Source organism: Mustela lutreola, chromosome 6 (assembly GCF_030435805.1).
Source record: "Mustela lutreola isolate mMusLut2 chromosome 6, mMusLut2.pri, whole genome shotgun sequence".
In the NCBI taxonomy this organism is placed as follows: Eukaryota; Metazoa; Chordata; class Mammalia; order Carnivora; family Mustelidae; genus Mustela; species Mustela lutreola.
This window is the reverse complement of record NC_081295.1, coordinates 12,280,451-12,303,384: the sequence shown is the minus strand read 5'-3', so window position 1 is coordinate 12,303,384 and position 22,934 is coordinate 12,280,451. Positions and strand designations below refer to the sequence as shown.

Here is a 22,934-nt window from a genome sequence, read left to right as displayed (position 1 = left end):
CACTGGTTACTGTTCTACTTGTTTCCTGGTGGCTTTTGTTTTTATTTTCACAGTCTGCAGCTTTTTTTGTAGTCTGGTGCTTCTAGTTGTAATCAGTGTGGGGAAAGAGGTTGGCTTACTCCATCTTGGCTCACTGTAACTCCTATATACTGTTTAAGAGTATTTTTTATCCACTGTATTCCAAGAATTTAGAAGGGATACATAAATTTTTTGTATTGAATTAAAGACCATGTGAATAAGTTTTTGTAGCCTAAATTTAATTCTTGAGGGAGAGCTGATGGTAGTTTTTCTTTGTTACTAACAGTTTTAAACCACTTCTTTTGTTGCTAACAGTAAGTTAGATTCTAAAGTAAATGGGTTCCTTTTTATAAGTTTAACCAAAACTGCAATATTAATCTTAGATACCTGTCACGGTTGAGAAATAGAATGTTTTGCTTAGTAATATGAAAGACTATTTATGTGAAAATACTTTAGCCCATAGGAGCGAATAGTAAAAAAAGCATGTAAATATTTATATTTGTCATAACAATTTTGTTAGCACTTTGATATATCAAATTCTGGCTTTCTTTTGTTTTCTTTTAAACTAGAGGATCTACCCCCATCCCACCTGACCCACCAAAAGTTTAGTGTATAGGTTCGATCTTACTAGACAGATGATTATTACTTTAGATGTATAATTAAGAAAATGGGCATCATTTTTCTTGGTAATATCTTACACTTTTTTTTTTTTTTAAAGATTTTCTTTATTTATTTGAGAGAGAGCATGCACAATTGGGGTAGGGAAGAGGGAGAAGCAGACTCCTCGTTGAGCAGGAAGCCCAAAGTGGGGCTGGATCCCAGGACTCTGAGATCATGACCTGAGCTGAAGGCAAAACACTTTACTGACTAAGCCACCCAGGTGTCCAACTTTTTTTTTTTTTTTTAAAGATTTTATTTATTTATTTGACAGAGCGAGGGATCACAAGTAGGCAGAGAGGCAGGCAGAGAGAGAGAGGAGGAAGCAGGCTCCCTGCTGAGCAGAGAGCCCGATGCGGGACTCGATCCCAGGACCCTGAGATCATGACCTGAGCCGAAGGCAGCGGCTTAACCCACTGAGCCACCCAGGCGCCCCCAACTTTTTTTTTAAAAGGGTTTGGGATTTGAGATCCTGAGAAAGATGCCAATTTTGCATAACCTTCACCAAATAATATGTACTTTCATTGTACTTAACTATACTCTGCAGACTGTTTATTTGAAGATTTCCTATCTGCAAAAGCACACTCAGTTCCATGAAGGCAGAGTTGTCTGCCTCTTCTATTAGATCCATGGTGCCTGGCACTAATGAGTAGATTTGGAATGAGTGAAGAATTGTTAGATTATAGATAATTTACATTTTATGTCATTTTTGTGCTTTTTTGGTGCTTTTTTTAATGTTTTCCAATTTTTCTGTACTAAAATACAACACAGGAAAAGGTTCTAAGGGCATTTTAAAAGGGGAAACAACTTAATTTTGCTCACTGATTTTTATGTGTTAGAGCATTTCAGATTTTATGTGCTTTAGTGTTCCCAGTTACATACGGCTTAATTCAAAGATGCATTTGAAACTTTGTTTTGAAGTTTTTATACTCTCACATTATTTAGTGTAAAATTAGGAGCTGTGCCTTCTTTAAAAGTGTGATCTGAGAGTCCTGGCAGAATATCTGTAACATATCTTTTTGGCTTTTGCTCTTTAAAAAATTCCGTGTGTTCAAGAATACTGCTACTTTAGTAGAAGTAACCCACACTTACATATTAATTCAAACATTTTTTAACAAAGAAATTTACTTTAATATAAAGTCACTATTGGTCACATTATTCTTTTAGAACATGCTTTTTCTTAATGTTGCTTCTAGTGTTGAATCTGCTACTGTTAACTCTGTTACTGTTCTCTGGTCACATTCTGTCAAGTGTATCTGATTTTATGTTACAGTATTTAATACTGTGTATTGTATCTCAACCCAAAAATAATAGGAAAGATCTTGCTATACAGAAAAGGAGAACTTGTATATTAGAGAGTGACAAATTTTAGATATAGGGAATACTTAGGTTTTGAGTTGTTGAAGTAAAATTTGTAATAAAGTATTTTGGTTTTTGGGAATTATACTTGGAGAATAATCTCTTTAAAATGACTATCAGTGAAACAATTATCTTATTTACTTTTTATTCCTATATGCAAAATACTGAATTTCTTTTTTTAAGTTATTTAGGAAAAATAGAAATTTAGAAAAATTTTAATTTTGACTTTGAATTATAAAAATAATTTTCAAAAAATATTTGCAAAAATTAAATCTATACAATCATTTACAGCTTTTTCTATTGTATTAGCTTTCTGTTACTTTGCAGCACATTGCCACAAACTTAGCTTATGGTTTAAAGCACCACAGATTTATTTTATAAATTCCATGGGTCACAACCTAAGCACTAGGTTAGGTTAGCCCATCTGTGTTTGCAGATGGGCTCACCAGGCGGAAATCAAGGTGTCCGCCATGCTCTGTGCTCTTATTTGAGACATGGATTTCTCTTCTAAGCTCATTTAGGTTGTTGACTGAATGAATACAGTTCCTTGCTATTATAGGGCTGAGGTCCCTGTTCGTTTGCGGGCTGTGGTCTGGGGATTTCTCTCAGTTCCTACAGCCACCTTCGGGTTTTAGTAGTCATATGGCAGTGAGAGAGAGCTAGCTCTTTGGTGTCTCTTCTGATAAGGACACTAATCTTGTTGAGTCAGAACTGCATTCTCACAATCTCATTTAACTTTAATTACCTGCATGAAGTCTCTGTTTCCAGATATAGTCACATTAGGGATTGGGAATTTAGTGTATGAATTTTGGAAGGAGTTACTGTGGAGGACCATTGTGGCAAGTAGAGCAAGATTGTATTGAAATACAGTTACTGTGTTTTTCAAAGTAACCTATGCATGCATTTTTTTTTAAGTACAAAAGAGATTTTATTGGAAGTTCTTCCTTCTCACATCATGATGGATCCCCAAAAGAGGAAAATGTTTAAGATCTTAACACTTCAGTTCTAATGATATTAATTTCATATATCTAAGCAGTATTTTTGTAACACTGTTTCTTGAATTATCTGTTTTAGATATTTATTGACTTTTTGCAAGAATTGATGAGGCATTAGTTCACTTGTGCTGCCCTTGTTGTCTTTAATACCTTAATTAAGTCCCAGGGGTGGGACTCTGGAATTAGATAAGCCAAATTATTTTCCTCTGGTTGTATCTTCTGTGTTTACTGTGGCTTGTGATTTCCTCTTTATGACATCATTTACTAATCCTCTTAATCATTTGGGTTTGTTTTTCTGAAATTTGTGACATCTTGTCTGTTGATTTACTCCCTTCCCTGTTCTGCTTACATTTTGAGTTGTTTTTACCTTTTTAAAATTCTATTCCTTTATTCTTCCAGTAGGAGGAAGAGAAGAAAAATGTCTGTAGTTAGCGTGCTATCTTGAATTGAAGGTATCAAGATGGTGTTTCTTCTAGTATCTTTTTTGATTTCTGATTTTTCGAAATTTGAGGGATCCTAACTAGTCCGTTTGTTCATTCCTTCTTCCTTTCTTTTTGAATTTATTATTTATTAGAGCACAAGCACAGGGAGAGGAAGAAGGGAGCCCAACATGGGGCTGGATCACAGGATGCTGAGATTATGACCTGAGCTAAAGGCTTAACTGACTGAGCCCCCCATGTGTCCCTTAACTAGCACTTTAAAGGCAGTAGAGGCCTGTTGTTAGGAAAGATAGATTGGGTTGATGACTGTTTTAGTTATCTTAGGTTTATATACTGGGTTATTTCCATTGATCATAGAACCACAAACTTGAAGGCTAACATTAACCTGTAAATGAGCAAGATTTTACCAACATTTGAATGTTCTTTGGGGGAATGTCAGATAATGAGGTTTTCATTGGGCTCTTCCAGAGTAATGATAGAATTCATATAATAACTGTGCTCAAATTGGGAAAGGCATTAACATTTTTGATGGAGAAAGAAATCACAAGTAGGCAGAGAGGCAGGCAGAGAGCGGGGAAGCAGGCTCCCTGCATCTGGATGCGGATGCTGGGGCTCAATCCCAGGACCCTGGGGTCATGACCTGAGCCACCCAGGCACACCACATTAACATTTTTGAAGTGAATTTGCATAAAATAAGAGCATGAAGCACAACATTTTGTTAAGTTTTGGGTAGTGAGTCACTGTATGGAAGAGGGCAGATGAGGGAGGTCATGAATATGTTTATCCAAATGCAAAAAAGAAGTGTACATTTCTAGGACTGAGAAATACTGCCCAAATTCAAGATTGACTTGCATTTATAAGTAAGTTCTGTTGGAACATACCATGCCCATTCATGTGTGAATTGATCCTTGGTCCTTGACTGCTTTCTTGCTGCAGGGGTAGAGTTAAGTAGTGTGAAAGAGACCATGTGCTTCTAGAGCTTAAAGTGCTTGGCTGTGCTGACTGGTCCTTGGCCTAGTCAATAGCAGAATCTTTATCAAAAATGAGTTTTTTGTTGGAATAGTCAGCAGGAACTAAGATATTTCAGTTTAGATTTAAAAAAAAAAATCCTCAAACCTTGATTAAAGTCACTAGAAAAAGATTTCATTAAAAGTTGTTTTCAGATGTCAGAAGAATACATTTGTTGTGGTGCCTGTAAGTTCCTGAGGGGAGTTGAAACATAAAGGATCCAGGCTATTGTTCAGAGCCTTTGTTTTATATTGATAAGTCTTGAGTAGCCATAGGAAGGGGCAGGTCAAGACTGGGACTTCATTTCAGTCACTGAGGTCAGAGGGACCTGGAGAGTTTGTATAAATAAAGGGTTGTCAGATGAGATTAGATAACATTAGAACACAGCATTTGAGGGGAAGAAGCTTAGATTTGGGAAGAGGAGTTCAGACCTAGCAGGTTATCAGTAGACCTAGAAAAGTGAAAACTATCTTAAGTGAGGGAATGATTTGATGGACAGGAATCAGCAGCCGATTAAACTTCAGAAAACGAGGTAGGAGGGAGCCAGGCCCAGGAAATAGATTGGTGGGATCAGAACCTATATATGAGGGGTGCCTGGGTGGCTCAGTCAGGTAAACACCCGACTCTTGACTTTGGCTCAGGTCATGATCTCAGGGTCATGGGATCAAGCTCCATGTCTGACTCCCTGCTCAGTGATTCCAAATTCAGTGGGGAGTCTGCTTGAGATTCTCTCTCCCTTTGCCCCTCCCTGCACACGCCCACCCGCGCTGTGTCTCTCAAATAAGTAATCTTTGGAAAAAAAAAAAAAAAAGCTTTAACATGAGAAAACTTGGTATTTAGAGAGCCCAAATTTAGAGTGCGTGCAGCCCTGATCTTGTGACCCAAGTATAGAGATGGGAGCCATTAGGGAAATGAAAATGGAGGTCACAGGATAAATTTTCATTCTTTTCCAACATTTTCCAGTATAAAACCAGATCAAATTTTGAGAATACAGGGAGAATTACATTCCCAATTTTGGTGAGGAGTTGATATATCTAATTAGAATGAGGGTTGGAACGAAACTTGACACTTCCTAATGGCAGTGTTGTAGCAGAATTGTTACCAGCTGGATAAGACAGGTATATTACTGTGTATCAGACACTCTGTCCTATCCTATAGATAAAAAGATTAAATATTCTCTCTTGACATACGTTAGACTACTTACAGAAGTTTTAAAAAAGCTTTGAATGGTGTGATATTTCAGCACTGTTTTCTTTTTCTAAAGTCCTGACTGTTACAGTGATGTCATACCTGTCTCAACAAATGGTCTTTGAGGGAGGTCCTAGAGGATGGAGTTTGATGTTGAGGGTTGACAACAGGGGAATGTATAAGAACACTTAAATTTGGAGGAAAAGGGGCACCTAGATTAACAGTCTGACTCTGATTTCAGATGGAGTCATGATTTCAGGTTTGTGGGGGGCCTGCTTGGGATTCTCCCTCTCTCTCTCAGCCCCCTGCCTCCCCCTCATAGAAGGAGAAAACAGAAGGTGGATGATGATAAGCTGTCTCTGCCGTCAGGTGCTGGGTTCACATTAGTTCCTTAAATGTATAAATTTATATTCCACTTACTTCAAAGAGAACTTTGTATCAAAATTAGACACTGGTGAAAATATATTTTATATTTGGATACAGTAAAACTAATAGTTAAATATAGCAGAGAAGTAGATGTCAATAGACATTTGAGATTTATGTTCTGACAAGTAAAATAAACTTGAGCAAGCTCACTTAGAAGCCAAGGTACTAGATGGGAGAAACATGTTAAATCATCTTTTCTTAATTAAAAAAGTAAGCCCGTGGAAACTGGCTGAGTCATTCTCCTGTTCTGCATTCAAGGAGAATATACTTTGGGAATTATTGCATAAGAGTTTTTTTTTGGGGGGGGGGTTGAAGATAATTATTTCTTTAACAGATGGGTAAAACACAATGTTTCTAGAGCAAGTCTTTCATCAGTCTTTGTAAGCTGAGGACTTAGTTAAGGCGTTCATTGAAGAGTTAGATGAAATGATCTGTGCCTATTTTCTCATGATCAGATTTAATAAAGAAATGAGATTTTAGAGAATCTAGAGTAAGGGTTAGTTAGAAGCATATAAAGTGAGCCTTGGAGGAGTACTTAACTACTCAGTATTTCTCTGAGTACTACTTTAAATTTCTGCAGTATGTGCATTTAAAAAGGCAGGGTGTCTCAGGTAAAAGCTGACTTTTCAGACTGTTGAAAATGTTTAATAAATCTTAATTATATTTCCCTTACCTCATCCCCTACCCCCATCACATATACACATAAAACAACCGAAGCTTTGGTGTGCTAGACTATGAACTAATGCTTGATCGAAACTTCAGGGCTTTACTATACAAAATAAAAGTATATGTAGTCAACTGTGGGGAAAAGATGATATATCTTCATTGCTCTAATAATATAAATTATTATAAAATGGACTTGCAAGTCGCTGAGTGAATAAGTGTTTGATGGATCCTTTAATATTATTCATTTAAATGGAGAACGCCTACAGAGTAGGATTTTCATTTTAATAATGGCTCACCCTGTTGAGCAACTTTAGTGTGTTCTAAAAGCTTTATTTTTATGTGATGTTTCTGTGAAATGAGTTTCTGTTCTGCTAATGAGAAACCTAAGGTTCAGAGATTTAGCAGCTTATGATAAGATGATGTAGTTGAACTCATACCCATGTCTTTCTGTGCAGAGCTTGTGCAATTGTCTTATGTGTGTTCATTTTAACTTATTCTTAACAAATACCTGTTTTCTCCCAGATAATGAAGATATAGTTTGGATAAAAGGGGAAAAAATCTAAACAAAAAAGACATGGTGTCTATCCTTAGAGCTTAATCTCTTAGAGGGTAGGAGCAGATTTCAGATGGGCAGTAGCCAGGACCTACTGAGAAATTCTGAGAAATTGACCTTTATTTTATACATATAGCTTATTATAAGCACTGTAGAATGTGTTGATGTTATTTTGTACCTCGTAGTAATTGAAGCCACAAGTATATTAAAATTTCAGGTAGTAATTGAAGCCACAAGTGTATTAAAATTTCCTGTGACTTTAGCAGACATAGCTTCTTAAATGATCTGATGGGATCTTGACCTAATGGTTGGCAGTATCAACAGGTGGGCACTTCTTTGGGAACTTAAAGGGAAGCACATTTGTACTTTTTCCACAAATGATTTCAGCTTGAACAGCTCTTGTAGCATTAACATCTTAACTGTATTAAAGGAACTTACATCCTTTGACCTTTGATGATACTGTCACTCTTTGTGACAGTCCATTTAAAGATCAAGTATTAGTTAGATGATCAGACAAGTAAATGTGAAAGTATTATGATGAGTGCTTCAAAGGTGAATGACTGTACAGTAAGAGTATGGAAGAGTAGGTACCGATCTGGCTGGGAGGGTAGGGAAGGTTTCCTCATTAAGTGTTGCTCCAACTGAGATGAATGAGTACACATTAACTAGTGAGGAGACCCTGGTGAAGAGTATTCCAAGTAGAGGGAACAAGCCCATTTTCAATGCTCTGTGGCAGGAAACTGAAAAAAGATCATTGTTCCTGAAGCAAAGGGCTCAGCAGGGAAGCATAGAATAAGAGACTGGAAAGGTGGAGAGGCGTTCCCATATGTGTTTATCCAAAACATGGGAAGTGAATTGACCTTTTTAAGGGGATATTAGTCACCTGATTAGATTAGTTTTTGAATAGATAGACATGCACTTCCATTTGGATTGTCCTCTGGGTGAGAGATGAAAGTGTTTGGGGTTGTGGTTGTGGTTAAAGGAGAAAGAGGAAAAAATATGGGGAAAAGGAGAAAATATAGATAGAATCAAGTAGAATTCATTGATAGGTTATAAGGGGTGCCAGAGCAAAAGCTGTAGAGGACTCCCTAAGTTGCTAGTTGACTAACCAACGCATTCTGTTTTAGTTACTTTTGAGTCTGTTCAGGTATTTTGCAATGTTATAATGGCCAAAGCTTAGTTTCCAGACTTGAAGTTATTATCTTACAGCATTATAGTTAAAATCTTGTCATCTCTGAGTACAGTGCATGTTTTAATCAGTATTCATTTAAGCTTCATTTGTTCATTGCTTGATTCTCCCCCTTTAATTGTTTTCTCTTTAAGCAGTTTTATTATCCTTTACTTATATGAGAAATTTCAAAACAAAACTATTTTTTGGTGGAGATTACTGTTAAACCTGAATCCTTTGATTTCTAAGAAGTTTTGAGATATAATTCATATACCATACAATTAACCAGTTTGAAGTGTGTAATTCAGTGGCGTTTAGTGTGGTTCTTCAACCTTACCACAATCAATTTTAGAATATTTTATCATCCCCCAAAAGAAATGTACTCAGTAGTTATTCATCATTTCTTCCCAATTCCCCCAGTTGCAGGCCGTCCCGAATAGATTTGCCTTTTCTGAACATATCATATAAATAGAATCTTAAAATATCTGGTCCTTTTTAAATATGGCTTTTTAAACTCAGAATAATGTTTTCACAGTTCATCTGTTTTGTAGCGTGTATCAGTACTTCATTCCTTTTTTATGGCTAATATTTTGAATGATTATAACACATTTTGTTTATCCATTCATTTTTTTTTTAAAGATGTTATTTATTTATTTGACAGAGATCACAAGTAGGCAGAGAGAGAGAGAGAGAGAGGAGGAAGCAGGCTCCCCGCTGAGCAGAGAGCCGGATACGGGGCTCGATCCCAGGACCCTGGGATCGTAACCTGAGCGGAAGGCAGAGGTTTTAACCCACTGAGCCACCCAGGCACCTCTTATCCATTCATTTGATGGACATTTGGGTGGTTTCTACTTTCTAAAGGACTTCTATAAATAATGTTGCAGTGACCATTTGTGTATAGGTTTTAATGTGAATATGTATTTTCAATTAATCTAAGTATATAACCGGGAGTGGTTTGGTGGGTCATACTACATATTATTGTGTTTCCCTTTTTGAGGAATTGCCAAGCCATTTTCCTAAGCTGCTGTACCATTTTATATTCCCACTAGCAATATATAAGGGTTCTAGTTTCTCCACATCCTTGTTCACACTTGTTATTGTCTGTCTTCTTGATTATAAACAACTAAGTGTGAAATTGTAACTCATTGTGGTTTTGATTTGCATTTCTCTGAGGGCTAATGATGTTGAACTTGATTTTTAAAAGAAAGCAGCACTTTGATTTTATTGAGAATATAAAAATGGAAATGTTTGGTAATTTCATGCACTTGCTTAGAGACCATTAGTTTTGCTGTCTTTAAAATTTGTTCTTCTTTTTTATCAGTTGTATTCCCTGAACGACTACAAACCACCCATTTCTAAAGCGAAAATGACCCAAATTACTAAGGCAGCCATCAAAGCTATTAAGGTGAGTAATTTTACACTTCTGTTTTCAGAAGAAAATACTATTCTAATATTTTAGAAGAAGGATGATTATTACAGGCTATACAGTTAACCATTGAACATTACAGATTTGGTCTGCACGGGTCCACTTACACATGAGTTTTTTTGGATAAATTCAGTGCATTACTGTGAATATATTTTTTCTTCCTTATGATTTTCTTAACAACGTATTGTCTCCAGCTTACTTTGTTGTAAGGATGCAGTATTTAATACATATAACATAGAAAATATGTGTTAATTAACTTATCAATATGGCTTCTAGTCAATAGTGGCTGATTTGGGGGGATTGTCAGAAGTTACATGTAGATTTTCAACTGTGCAGGGAATTGGTTGTTTAAGGGTAAACTGTGTATTCTCTTCCTTTTTGCAGAGTTAATACATATTCATGAGGAAAAACAAAAATAAAAATTAATTATCACCTGTGAACTCCCCAACTAGAGATAAACATTTAACACTTTTGGTAAATATTCTTCCATAAGCTTTGAAGCTATCATTTTTCTTTACTTAGGCAAGATTTTAGGTAGAGCCACGTTGTGGAGACTGTGTTTCTTATTTGTCACACTGACTTTACAGAATCTTGGTATAGATTTCTAAATAAAATTAATAGTTTTTTCCTTACTGATTCTATTATAGATTTGAATATGAGCCATTATGAAAAACAGTTGAACCTTATTGTATATAGGACATTTAAGCTGTGGGAAGAGGCCATAGGTCTTTAGCCATTGCTTTGATACAGAGGTTTTGAGCTAATCTATGTTGACTCACTGATCCTTCCGAAAATCGCAGAGAAGGCTTGAACTTCCCTGTAGAGAATACACACGCACAGTTTTGCCTAAAATTTCTTGACTTTAAGGATCTTTTTTGAAGTTCAACCATAGATACCTCTTTCTAAGTGGTCCTTGTCTGCAAAGCTAAGGCTCCCTGATTTAGTAGGGCTATTAGAATCAAGAATGAATGAGTGCTTATATTTAATTAAATAGGTTTTAACCTGTGGATATTTGGTAATATGTTTCCCTACTGTAAATAAGAGCATCAGCCATAACCAGAAGCACCAATTATTTAAATAAATAATCCTTAAATAATAACATTATCTATTAGATTTAACAAATTCTTATTTACGGAAAGAATTGCCACTAGAAGAAAATTCCGATAGTTGGTTTTTCAGTGTTCTGGCGGCCAAAGCTTATTTGTCAGACATGTAGTTAATTTCTTACAGCATTATAGTTAAAATTCCTGTATTTATATGCAGAAAATCAAAGAGGTGATAAGTGAAAAGTATGGTGACCAGTAAGCATTCAAGCGAGAGAATTCTTTAAACAAGTGTATTTTTGGGTGTCTGAATGTTTATTTAGTCTTTTGTGCTTTCTTTATCTTATTTTACATTGTGATCTGATTTTTATGATCGTGATTCTGAGAGTGTGCAAACATGTGTATTACCATTTTTAGTCTGAAAATAATTGATGCATTTTATATAACTTGAGAATACTTCTAAAAAATTTTTTTTCATTATAGTTGATACATGGTGTTCTAGATTTAAGAGTACAATATTAGTGATTCAGCATCTCTATTCGTTATGCTATGCTCACCGCAAGGGTAGCTGTCATCTGTCACTATTACAGTATCATTGATTATATTCCCAGTGCTGTACCTTTTGTTCCCATGACTATTCATTTCATAACTGGAAGCCTGTATCTCCTCCCCTTAACCTATTTTCCCCATCTCTCCACTGCCCCCTTTCCCTCTGAGCAGAATATTTTCTAATTAAAATGCTCTGTAAAGTATTAGCAGCAGCATTACTCCTATTTTTCAGATGTGGGAAGGGTCTAAGAAAATAAGTAATTTGCAGTAGTCAGAATAAATACAGCTAAATTTGAATCCAAGTTTCAGTCAAGAGCCTAAACATTATGATATACTGTACTATTTTGATTTATTATTACTGCTTTATATTTTTTAATTTTGAAAATTTAGACATGTTGCAAAATACTATAATGACTGGGGTGCCTGGGTGGCTCAGTGGGTTAAGCCTCTGCCATCAGCTCAGGTCATGGTCTCAGGGTCCTGGGATCCAGCCCCACATCGGGGTCTCTGCTCAGCGGGGAGCCTGCTTCCCTTCCTCTCTCTTTCTGCCTGCCTACTTGTGATCTCTCTCTGTCAAATAAATAAATAAAAATCTATAAATTTTTATATAAATTAGTTATTAAATATTTATATAAATTATTTATTATAAATTTATAAATAAAAACTTAAGAAATATATATTATAATGACCAACACATAGTCTTCCCTCAGATTTGCCAGTTAACATTTTGCTACAATTTGGTTTATTTCTACACACACACACACACACACACACACACACATACAAACACACACAAACATTTTTTGGCTGAATCATTTGATAGTTTCAGATTTCATTCATAATAGCTCTTAATCTCTAGATACTTGAATTTGAATCTCTTAAGAACAAAGACATTTCTTAAGTAACTATATTGTACACTGACCACATGGAAGAAATTTCAGGATCCAGTAAGATCATATATTACATTTATTTGTCTTGTCACGCAGCCATACTCAGCCTTTGTTTTGTTTTTCATACCATTGATATTTTTGAAGAGTTCATACCAGTTGTTTTGCAGTATTGTATTATTTTAAACTGCATTTAGCACATGTGTAAATTGAGATTTGAGCTGCTTTTTAGTACAAATCATTCAGTGTGTAATTAATATTTTGTATGTTGCTTTTAAATGTTTAAGGTAATGCTTACTTTTAAGAAGTTGTTTTGGCTTTTTTATTTAAGTGACTTAACACTGTTGAGTAAGCTGTTTTTATAGTATGAAAATTATACCCAAGCTTAAACTTGTACATTTTGACTTGATGACTATGAGTAATGAGGTTTTCCTTTCTTTTTGATTTTTGGATTTCTTGATGCAGTTCAAAGGAATGTTCATATGTCTCTTCAGTCTAAGGGGATGTCCTTTAAAAGTATAATTCCTGGGATCAAAAGTATAAGTAGAAGCACAATTTAAGTTCTTTAAACAAATATGCTAATTATGCAGTTGCCATTAAGATATTAAAATTTATTAAGCACAAGTTTTAGATATCTTTTGTTTAATTTATAATTTTTTTAATCTGTAATTTCTAATTTGTTCCTTTTAGGTTTATTCATAGTGTTGTTTCTAAAACTTACACCTGTTTTCTTATAATTGATAGCATCCTATTAACTCATTTTTAATCTGTATATTCACTTCACTTCTGTTGGTTTGTTTTAGCTAATCCATGAGAACTTTATACATCCCTGTATCTTATTATATATACTTGTTCCACTTTCCAGCAGAAACGAGATAATGAAGTTCAAAACAACTCCTTTGCATATGTTTATGAATGCTATTTTTTGAGTTATTTGATATTTCTAGTATTACCCTAATTTAATGATACCATTGGAAATCTTTTTCTTCCATGAAAGGAGGAATATACATCTGCCCGTATGCTTATTACAGGTACTTTACTGTCAACCTAACAGTATGCGAAAGTATGATTTTATGAGGACTGTGTTAAAATTCTTTTGTATCTCATAGCACACTTTGGATATACAGTTTGCCCTTTAACATCGTGTTGTTCGGAGTGCTGATCTCTGTGCAGTCAAGAATCTGTGTATAACTTTGGACTCCCCTAAAACTTAACTACTGATAGCCTACTGTTGTCCAGAAACCTTACCTATAACATAAATAGTCGATTAACGTTTAGTTTGTGTGTTATTTGTAATATATACAGCATTTTTATAATCAAGTGAGTCAGAGAAAATACCGTTACTAAGAATATTATAAGGAAGAGAAAATACATTTACAGTATTGTACTGAGTTTATTGAAAAAAAATCAGCATGTAAGTGGACCCACACAGTTCAAACCTATGTTCAGTGCTCAGTTATACTGACCATGTATGCACGTCAAGAAACCTTAACTAATTAGGTATCATAGTTAATTGCTTCTGAAGGTGAGTGACCTGTTGGTTTCAAAATTCATGATTAAAATTCATTGTTTTGATAGACCTTTGAAACGATGTTAAACTAACTGTGCTTAACGGAAAAATTCAGATCTAATTGAACAGATTTTAAAACTATACTTCATGTTTGTTTGTTTTTTTAGTTCTATAAACATGTGGTACAGAGCGTTGAGAAATTCATTCAGAAAGTAAGTATAATTTTCAATATGTACACTAAATGTACTGTAATTATAGATAAATGCCTTGTCCTCTATCTTTTAAATCAACTACTCAGGTTTTGTTTTTGATGGACTATTCAAAAGTGATTCCATTTATTTTATTTTCTAATTAAGAAATAAAGGTGCCTGGGTCGCTCAGTTGATTAAGGGTCTAACTCTTGATCTTAGCTCAGGTCTTGATGTCAGGGTTTAAGCCCCCCATACTAGGCTCCACCAGTATGGAGCCTACTTAAATAAAGAAGTAAGTAAGTAAGTAAATAAATGAAATGAAATGAAATGATAGTGCTTTTTGGATAATTCTGAAAACAATAGCTTTCATTCAGGTCGATGTTCTTGTTAATTTGCAGTGCCATAGTGAGCATCTGTCCCCTGAAAAAAATGGTGTACATATGATTTTTCAAGTATGTTAATTCTCACTTGTCATTTTAGCAGAATGCCTAGAAAGCAGCTCTTCTTTTAGATAAAGTGTGGATAAGACAATGCCTACCCACTACTTCTCTTCTGCTGATTCATTTTGTCTCATCCATTAAGACATTATACATCTCAGCATCTTATTTTATGACCTTAAGTTCCATTGTCTAGGGTAAGCGAGGGTAATGAAGTTGAAAATAGCTAGCTGTCTTACACACATTTGATAATACTTTTTGTAAGCAGAGTCCAAGGTGACTATATTATAGTTTTTTGCTCTCCTGGTGATCAGTGCCCTATTCATGCCACAGTTTTTGGCAGGAGTGCACACAGCTTAAAACTTACAAAATGATACTATATTTGTGCTTTACTGTAACTGAATTTAGGTTTTGTACTCTGACCATGTTCATGTTCCTGGATGTAACCAGTACCAATTTGAGAATCAGTGGTATATGGCATTTAAGGATTCAGGAAGATTGCAGTGTTTTTTGAAAATAGTTGACAAGGAGAAGGGTATGTGAATCAGTCAGTTGACTGTCATGTCGGTAGCCTTGAGTAAATCAATTTCGTTAATCTTTCTGTGATTCAGCTTTTTTCTGAAGTCTTGGTTTCTCAGTACTTAAGAGTATTAGTAAAACATACTTTGAGTTGAACAACTAGTGAATTGAGGCTGAGATGCAAAGTAAAATAATAGTAAGTATGCTGTTTTAAAAAGGTAAATCACAGTATAATAGAAATGTTGGTGATTAGAAAATTTCATTGTTCTAAAACTTTTAAAAGTTATTTTAAAAAGTTTCGAATGTCTAAAGCAGTGCATCTTAAACTTTTTGGTGCATTGGAGTTACCTAGGGATCTTCTTAAAATTCAGATTCTGAATTCACTAAATGTGTCAAGGGGCTGAGAGTCTGCATTTCTACCTGTTCTTAGAGGATACTTCAGCTGTTAGTTTAGAAACCACAATTTGATTAATAAGGGTTTAAGGGATAAACACAAATTTACCAATAAATATTTTTTTACTGATTTTTATTTAGAGCAGGGGTACTTTTAATAAGATACTTCAGAATCTTAAACCTTGGGTGAGCAGAGTTATCTCCATTGCGAGATAATTGTAGAGTCAGTCTGGAACAGCAAGTCGGTATTGCGGGGGCGAAGGGATGAAGTTAAAAAAAAAAAAATGGTGGAATTTCATCTCTCTTTACAAGACATTCCAAGGTATAACATTCCACATAGAAATAAGAAACCTGTTGAGAGGAGAAGCCTCATACAGTATGTACAGTTTGGAACTGTTCAAATATAGTAATTATATGAAGTGCTCCAGTGGCCACATTTTAAAAAGAGTTCTTAGTAGAGACAGTAGGACAAACTTAAACCTCACATAGTATGAACAACTTTATGCCTCACCCGTGCAGTCTGAAAGTTAGAAGTCCCAGGTATGCCATTCTCCATTTAGAATGTATAACCTTCAGGGGTAATTTCTGGCACAATATTTTGATTTTTCTCCTAAGAGAAATACTTCTCAGACAGGTTTAGAGAAGCTTTGTATAGATTCTCGTTTTCATGGTCTTATGGAGCTTCAGTTTTATCTAGCCCTCCACAGTCTTCGGTCATTATATACTGAGTTCTAAGTTTCACCTAGTTTCTCCACAGCCTGAAAGAGGTTTGAAATGATATCTTTCATAGTTAAGAGGTTCATCCACATTTCTGTTATGTCATAGTGAATGAGGTAAACAATCTGTACAGCTCTTCCATCACTTGTACAGTTGGTCACAGTCCAACAGCTTACTGTTGTACCTTAAAGTCTGCCTTAGAGGGATACCTTGCTGGCTCAGTCAGTAGAGCATGAGACTTTTGATCTTAAAGCCTGACTTAGAACCAAAGAGGAATGACGTTGCCAGTCAGTGTTTGGGCAGAAATTTGAATACTTTACCCCTACCCAGTTTAAAACAGAAATTCAGCAGTGGGTTGGTTCATGGTAAATTGAGTTGCGTGAGTGCATTTTTAAGCTAGTTTGTGAAAATTGCAGATTCATGTGTCATTTAATCAATAGATGATGCTTGCATTAGATTATGGTAAAGAGAGCTATACTCTTCACCCAGGTTCTCCCAGTGGTAATGTCCTGATAGCATAAGTACTAAAACCAGGACATTCATACAGTCCACCAAACTCAGATTTTACCAGTTTTACATGCACTTATTTGTGTGTATGTATATTTAGTTCTGTGCAATTTAATCACATGTATTGATTCATAAAACCAGCACTGTAGTCAGAATATAACATAGTTCATCACCCCAAGGAGCCATCATGTTCCTTCTCCTTTTTATAGAGTCACCTTCTACTCTATCCCCGCGCCGCCGCCCCCCCAACTCCTGGGGGGCGTTAGTCTGTTCTCTGATTTGCCATTTCAAGAATGTTATGTAAATATAGACTTTTGAAATGGGCTTGTTTTGTTCAGTATAATTTTATTTAGATCCATCCAAATTGTGCATGTATTTAATGGCTCCTTCATTTCTAAATGACATTCCATTGGTATGGATGTACCACAGTTTGTCTAGCCATTCACCCGTTGAAAGCCATCTAAATAATTTCCATTTGGGGGGGCTTTTCTTAATAAAGCTGCCAGGAACATTCGTCTGTGGATTTTTGTGTGAATATAAGTTTCCATTTCTCTGGGAAAGTAAGTTCATGTTGTTTCTTAAGAAACTGCCACTCTTTCCTAAAATGGTTGTACCATTTTACATTCCCACCAACAGTGTATGACTGATCCAGTTTCCACATTCTTTGCCATCATTTGGTGTTACCACTTTAGCTATTCTGATAAATGTATAGTAGTGTCTCATTGTGCTTTAATTTGCATTTACCTAATGGCTGATGATGCTGAACATGTTTTCACATGCAGCTTTGGCATTTTCAGTGAAATGTCTCTTCATATTTTGTTCATTTTCTAATTGGGTGGTTTTTTACTGTCAAGTTTTCAGAGTTCTGAATAATATTCTAGATGTAAGCCCTTTGTCAGAGAGATGGTTTGTAAATATTTTTTTCTTAGTTGGTAGCTTGTCCTTTCATTCTTTCAACACAAGATCCAGGGTCTTTTGCAGAACAAAGATTTTATTTTAGTGTTGATGAAGTTCCAGATTGTATATGGTTTTATTTAATACCAGAGGAAACCTTTTTTTCCCTCTTTCCTAGTCTCACTGGAACTTTACTATGGGCGGGGTGGAGGGAGGCAGATAAAACACTCGTAAAAATGCTGCAGTACTGATGATGGTAGGGAACTAGAAGCCCACTCCACCTGTGTTGTTTTCTGCCCCATAACCCTTGACATCCCTGCATAGATGCTTTGTTTCTATGGAACCTAATTTGTAAAACCCCTGAATTAGAGTATTGTTTGTAGTAGGAAATACTGTTTTAACACATTTATGAAAAAGTCTGTTTGTTATGTACATTGCATGTAGTCAATTGAAAGATCTAAGAAAAATGTGAAGGATTATTTAATGATGTTAGCTTATAATTTTGGTATCCTCTCGTCCCAGAACACCATATATTAGCTTGTCTGTACTTTTCCTTCATCCATCATAGACAAATAGTGCAAAAAGTGGGGAGATATTGCAGCGCTTTGGTACTGTGTTATTTGTGAGTCTGTGTTTAGCATGAGAGACTTATAGAAGAATGAATGAGAGTAATAAATGAAAAGGCAAATTAATAGTGGAAGCTGATTTCCCATAGGCCAGGAAAATTGCTTGAAAGGTTACTCTGGCTTCATGCCTCTGGTGTGGGGTATGCAAAGATTTGGGCAGTTGGCCACAGATAGTTTAAAAACAGTAAATTTTCAGATTCTCATTTGCCTTATGTACTTCTTACTAAAAATAAACTCTGCTCTGGGGTATTTTTTTTTTTTTTTTAAGATTTTATTTATTTATTTGACAGACAGAGATCACAAGCAGGCAGAGAGGCAGGCAGAGAGAGAGGAGGAAGCAGACTCCCTGCTGAGCAGAGAGCCCGATGCGGGGCTTGATCCCAGGACTCCGAGATCATGACCTGAGCCGAAGGCAGCGGCTTAACCCGCTGAGCCACCCAGGCGCCCCTGCTCTGGGGTATTTTTGATCAGTTCTTCATCCCATACACCTTAAATTGACATTTTAAATATATCTTGAGCTTATCATTGTTAGGCATTAAGAGAAAGTTTTGTCTATTGTGTTTAAGAACTCAAGGAAGTTTATATAAATGTTTCTTTTTATATGAAATGTTTGTACACATATACAGAAAAGTGCAGAAGACACAATATGCATAGCTTAATTTTTTTAAGTTTACCTGTATAACCACCACTCAGTGCAAGACATGGAACTTTGGCTGAAGTCTCCAACTACCTCTTCTTGATCATACCTCTCCCCAAGTAATACATAGTCTGAGTTTTATGTTAGTCGTGTTCTTGTTTGACATAGTATTACTCTTTAAGTCTGCATTCTTAAAGCAGTTCAACCTGCTTTTCAGTTTTGCATAAATGGAATCCTTGTTACATATTCTTTAGTGTACAGTTGTTTTTACTCAGTATTACATGTTTAGGATTCATTCCTGTTGATTATAAAAGTATTTGTTTCTTTTCATTGGTATATATTCCATTATGTGAATAACTTCTGCTTATCTCTTCTGTTGATAGGCATTTGTGTGTGTGTGTGTGTGTGTGTGTGTGTATGTTTTCCAGTTTTTGGAGTTATGAACAGTATACTGCTGAGAATACACTTTTATATTTATCCTGGTGTGGTTTCTATTTCTGTGGAGTGGAATTGCTGGGTAGTGGGATTTGTATTTCTTTAACTTGGCTAGATAATTCCAAATAAATTATGTAATGGTTGTACTAATCATACTCCCACTCTCATTCAGTGTGTGTTTGTGTTGCTCCCATCTTTACCCACACTTAATATTGGTAGACTTAAATTCTTCTAATCTAGTAAGTCTTAGTTAAAGATTATTTTTAAAAAATACTACCCTCATTTCACCTTTACTTAAGGAGTTAAATTCCAGCCAGCTTTATATCTTCTTTGTCAGAATGTTTTTTAGATTCTTAAGGACTCATCAAATAGAATGAATTTCTGTAGTCAAAGAGCAAAATGTCCTTTATTCAAACCGAAAAATATTAGGTTATTATTAGTTACAAACTGTTACTACTTTTCTTCAGTTTCAGTATTATCACATTGAGGTTAATCTGAAATATTTTACTAAGCTGTACTTTAAATTTGGATTTGTTTAGATTTGTTTCATCAGGAACTGGGATAATACTTTTTTTTCTTCCTTGTCATCTCCCTTCTCCTATAGTTATATGATGATACTTTATGTCAGTGAAGTATCAAAGCCCTGTCCACCTCTTGCTTCCTTGCTTGGGTGCCCACGACTCTAAGTATAAAGAGGGAAGGAATTAGTGATTCCCTATCATCCCTTTCAGCTTTACACCTTTAGGAAAACTTGAATCAACAGAAGTCTTGAAAACAACACAAAAACAGTATGTTTGCCATCTTAAAAGAAAAATACCACTTAGTCTTTCCACTTATTTTGTATCTCTGAGTTCTGTAGTTAAATGTTATTTCCTTAAGTAACACATAGATAGAGGTTCAGAGTCAGCAGTGAAGATCTCACAGGCTCAATTAAGAGTATTATATGTGTTTAGTTCTTGTTGAACCTTCCTTCCTGATCTGTATACCTTTATTTCCTTTTCTTGTCTTGTTGCATTATCTAGGACTTCCAGTATGATGTTGAAAAGCAGTGGTGGTGGTGGGGGGGTATCCATTCCTGGTTGTCACCCATACTTAGCGGGAAAACTTTCAGTTTGTCATCATTGAGTATGATGTTAGGTTTTTTATAGAGCCTGTACCTCTGGGCCATGGCCTTAACACATGCTTCTCAGTTTTTCTTAATCCTTCTTAGACAGGACAGGATGGCTGTAATTTCTTTACACTAGGTCAGTGAGGCTCTGGTTAAACCCCTGCAGATCAGGCTTTGGTTAAGTAGTTTCTCCTAAGATACACCTTGTTAAGAACAGAATGCTGCTGGCTGTCTCTTCCTTTTCTCTACCTCCTCCCAGAAACAGGAGAGGATGTTTCTCCAGTATTCACTTTGAGAACTCACATAGTATTAGGTATGACCATGTCCTGGGAATAGCCCTTACTTAAAAGCTCTTGTCTGTACCATTCAGTGCTTTGCAAGTGTAGCCACATGCTCCTGTATTTACCATTGGAGCTCTACTTCCTTTAATGTTAACTTTTTTATTTTTTGAGAGAGAGAGGGAGCGAGAACAAGCACTCCAGAATGCGTGAGCGGGGGTGTAGGGACAGAAGGAGAGGGAGAAAGAGAATCTTAAGCAGGCTCCATGCCCAGTGCCGAGCCCCTCGATCTCACAACCCTGAGATCATGACCTGAGCTGAAATCAAGAGTTGGATGCCCAACCAACCAAGGCACCCAGGTGTCCCTAATGTTAACTTTTAGAGCAGAAAGTGGCAGCAAAAATTCTAATAATAAAATCATTATATAAGGTGTGTTTATATATTGCAAAGTATGTGGTCCAGGTCACCTAGAGAGGTTTTTTTGCCAAAAAACTCTTGACTTTTAATGGTGTTCATGTAATAGCTTGAATAACCTTAGAATGAAAGTCACATAATATGTTTAAAAGTGGATTCTCCCTGTGTTATTGACTTTCTCTCTACAAAATTATTTCTGCAGCAGAAGAAATTGAAAATTACTAGGATGTAGTTTAAAGATGATATAACTGAAAACTTAATATGACATGACTTTATTATTATTATTTAAAGAGTAAAAATTCCTTATACCAGTGGAGAGTCTTAGGGATTCTTGTATATTCAGTACTGATAGAACTTGAAGAGGAAATTGAAGAAACATTTCAGGTTCTTGGTCTTAATTTTTCCTTAGGTTTATAGTTGGTGACTCAGCTAAGTTTACCAATTACTAAGTTATTTTAAAACATTAAGTCATACTTACGATTTTTCCCCCCCATTCTATGTGGCAAAAATGCCTACTCTACAAGTGAGGGAAAATCGTTCTACACATCTTAATATAGGTATATCTGAAGATACCGTGGATGAAGAAATTTTTTTTTCCCTTAGGCCTTATAGTTTATCACTAAACTGCTAATATATGTTTGAAGCTTTCAGAATCTTCATAGTAGGCCTCAAAAGGTCCATTTATTATCTTGTGCTCTCATGATTCTTCTGTGTTGTGAGTTTGTAAACTGCGTTTTTGTTATGAATCAGTGAAAAAGATGTATTTTTTAAAAATTTAGTACATTCATTACTTACCATTCAGTATTTTTTTAAAAGATTTGAAAGCGAGAAAGCATGGGGTGGGGGGAGCAGAGGGAAAGGGAGAGAGAATCTCAGGCAGACACCCTGCTGAGTGCAGAGCCCCACCCAGAGCTTAATAGGAGAACCCTAGGTCGAAACCTGAGCTGAAATCAAGAGTTGGACACTTAATTGACTGTGCCACCCAGGCACCCCTCAGTATTAATTTTTAAAGCTCTTATAAACAACTTAAAAATTCTGTTGAATCTCGCTCTCAAGGTAATCATGTATGTGAAATAATTTATGTCAATATTTTTTGTCTTTAGCAAAATTAAGATGCCAGTAAATCAGGTCAATCAATAAATATTAATCACTTATCTATATTTGTGGCATTAGGGACTAGATAAATTTTAACAAAGTTGATGTCCTGCTTTTCATTAAATTTTAAGTTTTCTTTACTGAGATAAATTATTTGCTCAGTTAGGTTGATATTTCTTTGGATGTGTGGTAGTCAAAGGAAGATAGCCTTGGCCAGATACATGAACTGAAGGATGAATATGCTAGATGTTTTAGGAACATGAGGGAATACTATTTCAGGCATTCAAAAACCATAATTTACAACAGAGCAGGTATTTTTAACCTTTAGGTAGGTTAAACTTAAAACTTCAGTATCCAAACACCAACATTATTGCCCTCTTACGAAATATTTCAGGTTTTTAACAGTCAGAGTGTTAAAATAGATACTTGTGAATTGATGCTAAAGGTCTTTTTATTTTCTTGATGTAAGAAAGAATCTAAGGATAAGGTTTTTAAGCATTTGAAGAAACAGATGAAGTATAGTAGATGAACATCATCTTGTCTTTTTGCAGAATGAAATCACTCATTGTTTCAGCCAAAAGTGCCATTAGAAACATGTATGTGTGTGTTAGGGGTGGATTAAGGATCCTGTTCTCACTGGTACTCAGGTTTCCAAGGATTTTTCAAGAATATAATTGTGCTTCAGTGCCATATGTGATTTCTAGGAAATTACTTTGGGTAAGATACTTAGCTAATTACACCCAAAAATTGAAGCTGCTTTTTGCAGCTATAATTCCATGTTAATTAACAT

General features: G+C 35.5%; 1 protein-coding gene across 12 annotated transcripts in view; it reads left to right on the top strand.

The window, feature by feature from the left end:
• Window positions 1-22,934, top strand: part of SCAF8 (SR-related CTD associated factor 8) — a 225,641-nt gene that overhangs the window by 22,585 nt on the left and 180,122 nt on the right. For all 12 annotated transcript variants that reach the window (XR_009354467.1, XR_009354464.1, XR_009354466.1 and 9 more), the window contains 2 exons: window positions 9,800-9,883; window positions 14,061-14,105. Coding sequence is in view for 5 of the 12 variants with exons in the window: in XM_059176689.1 (XP_059032672.1) it covers window positions 9,800-9,883; window positions 14,061-14,105 (129 nt within the window). In the remaining 7 variants the exon portion in view is untranslated. The remainder of the gene's footprint in view (window positions 1-9,799; window positions 9,884-14,060; window positions 14,106-22,934) is intronic.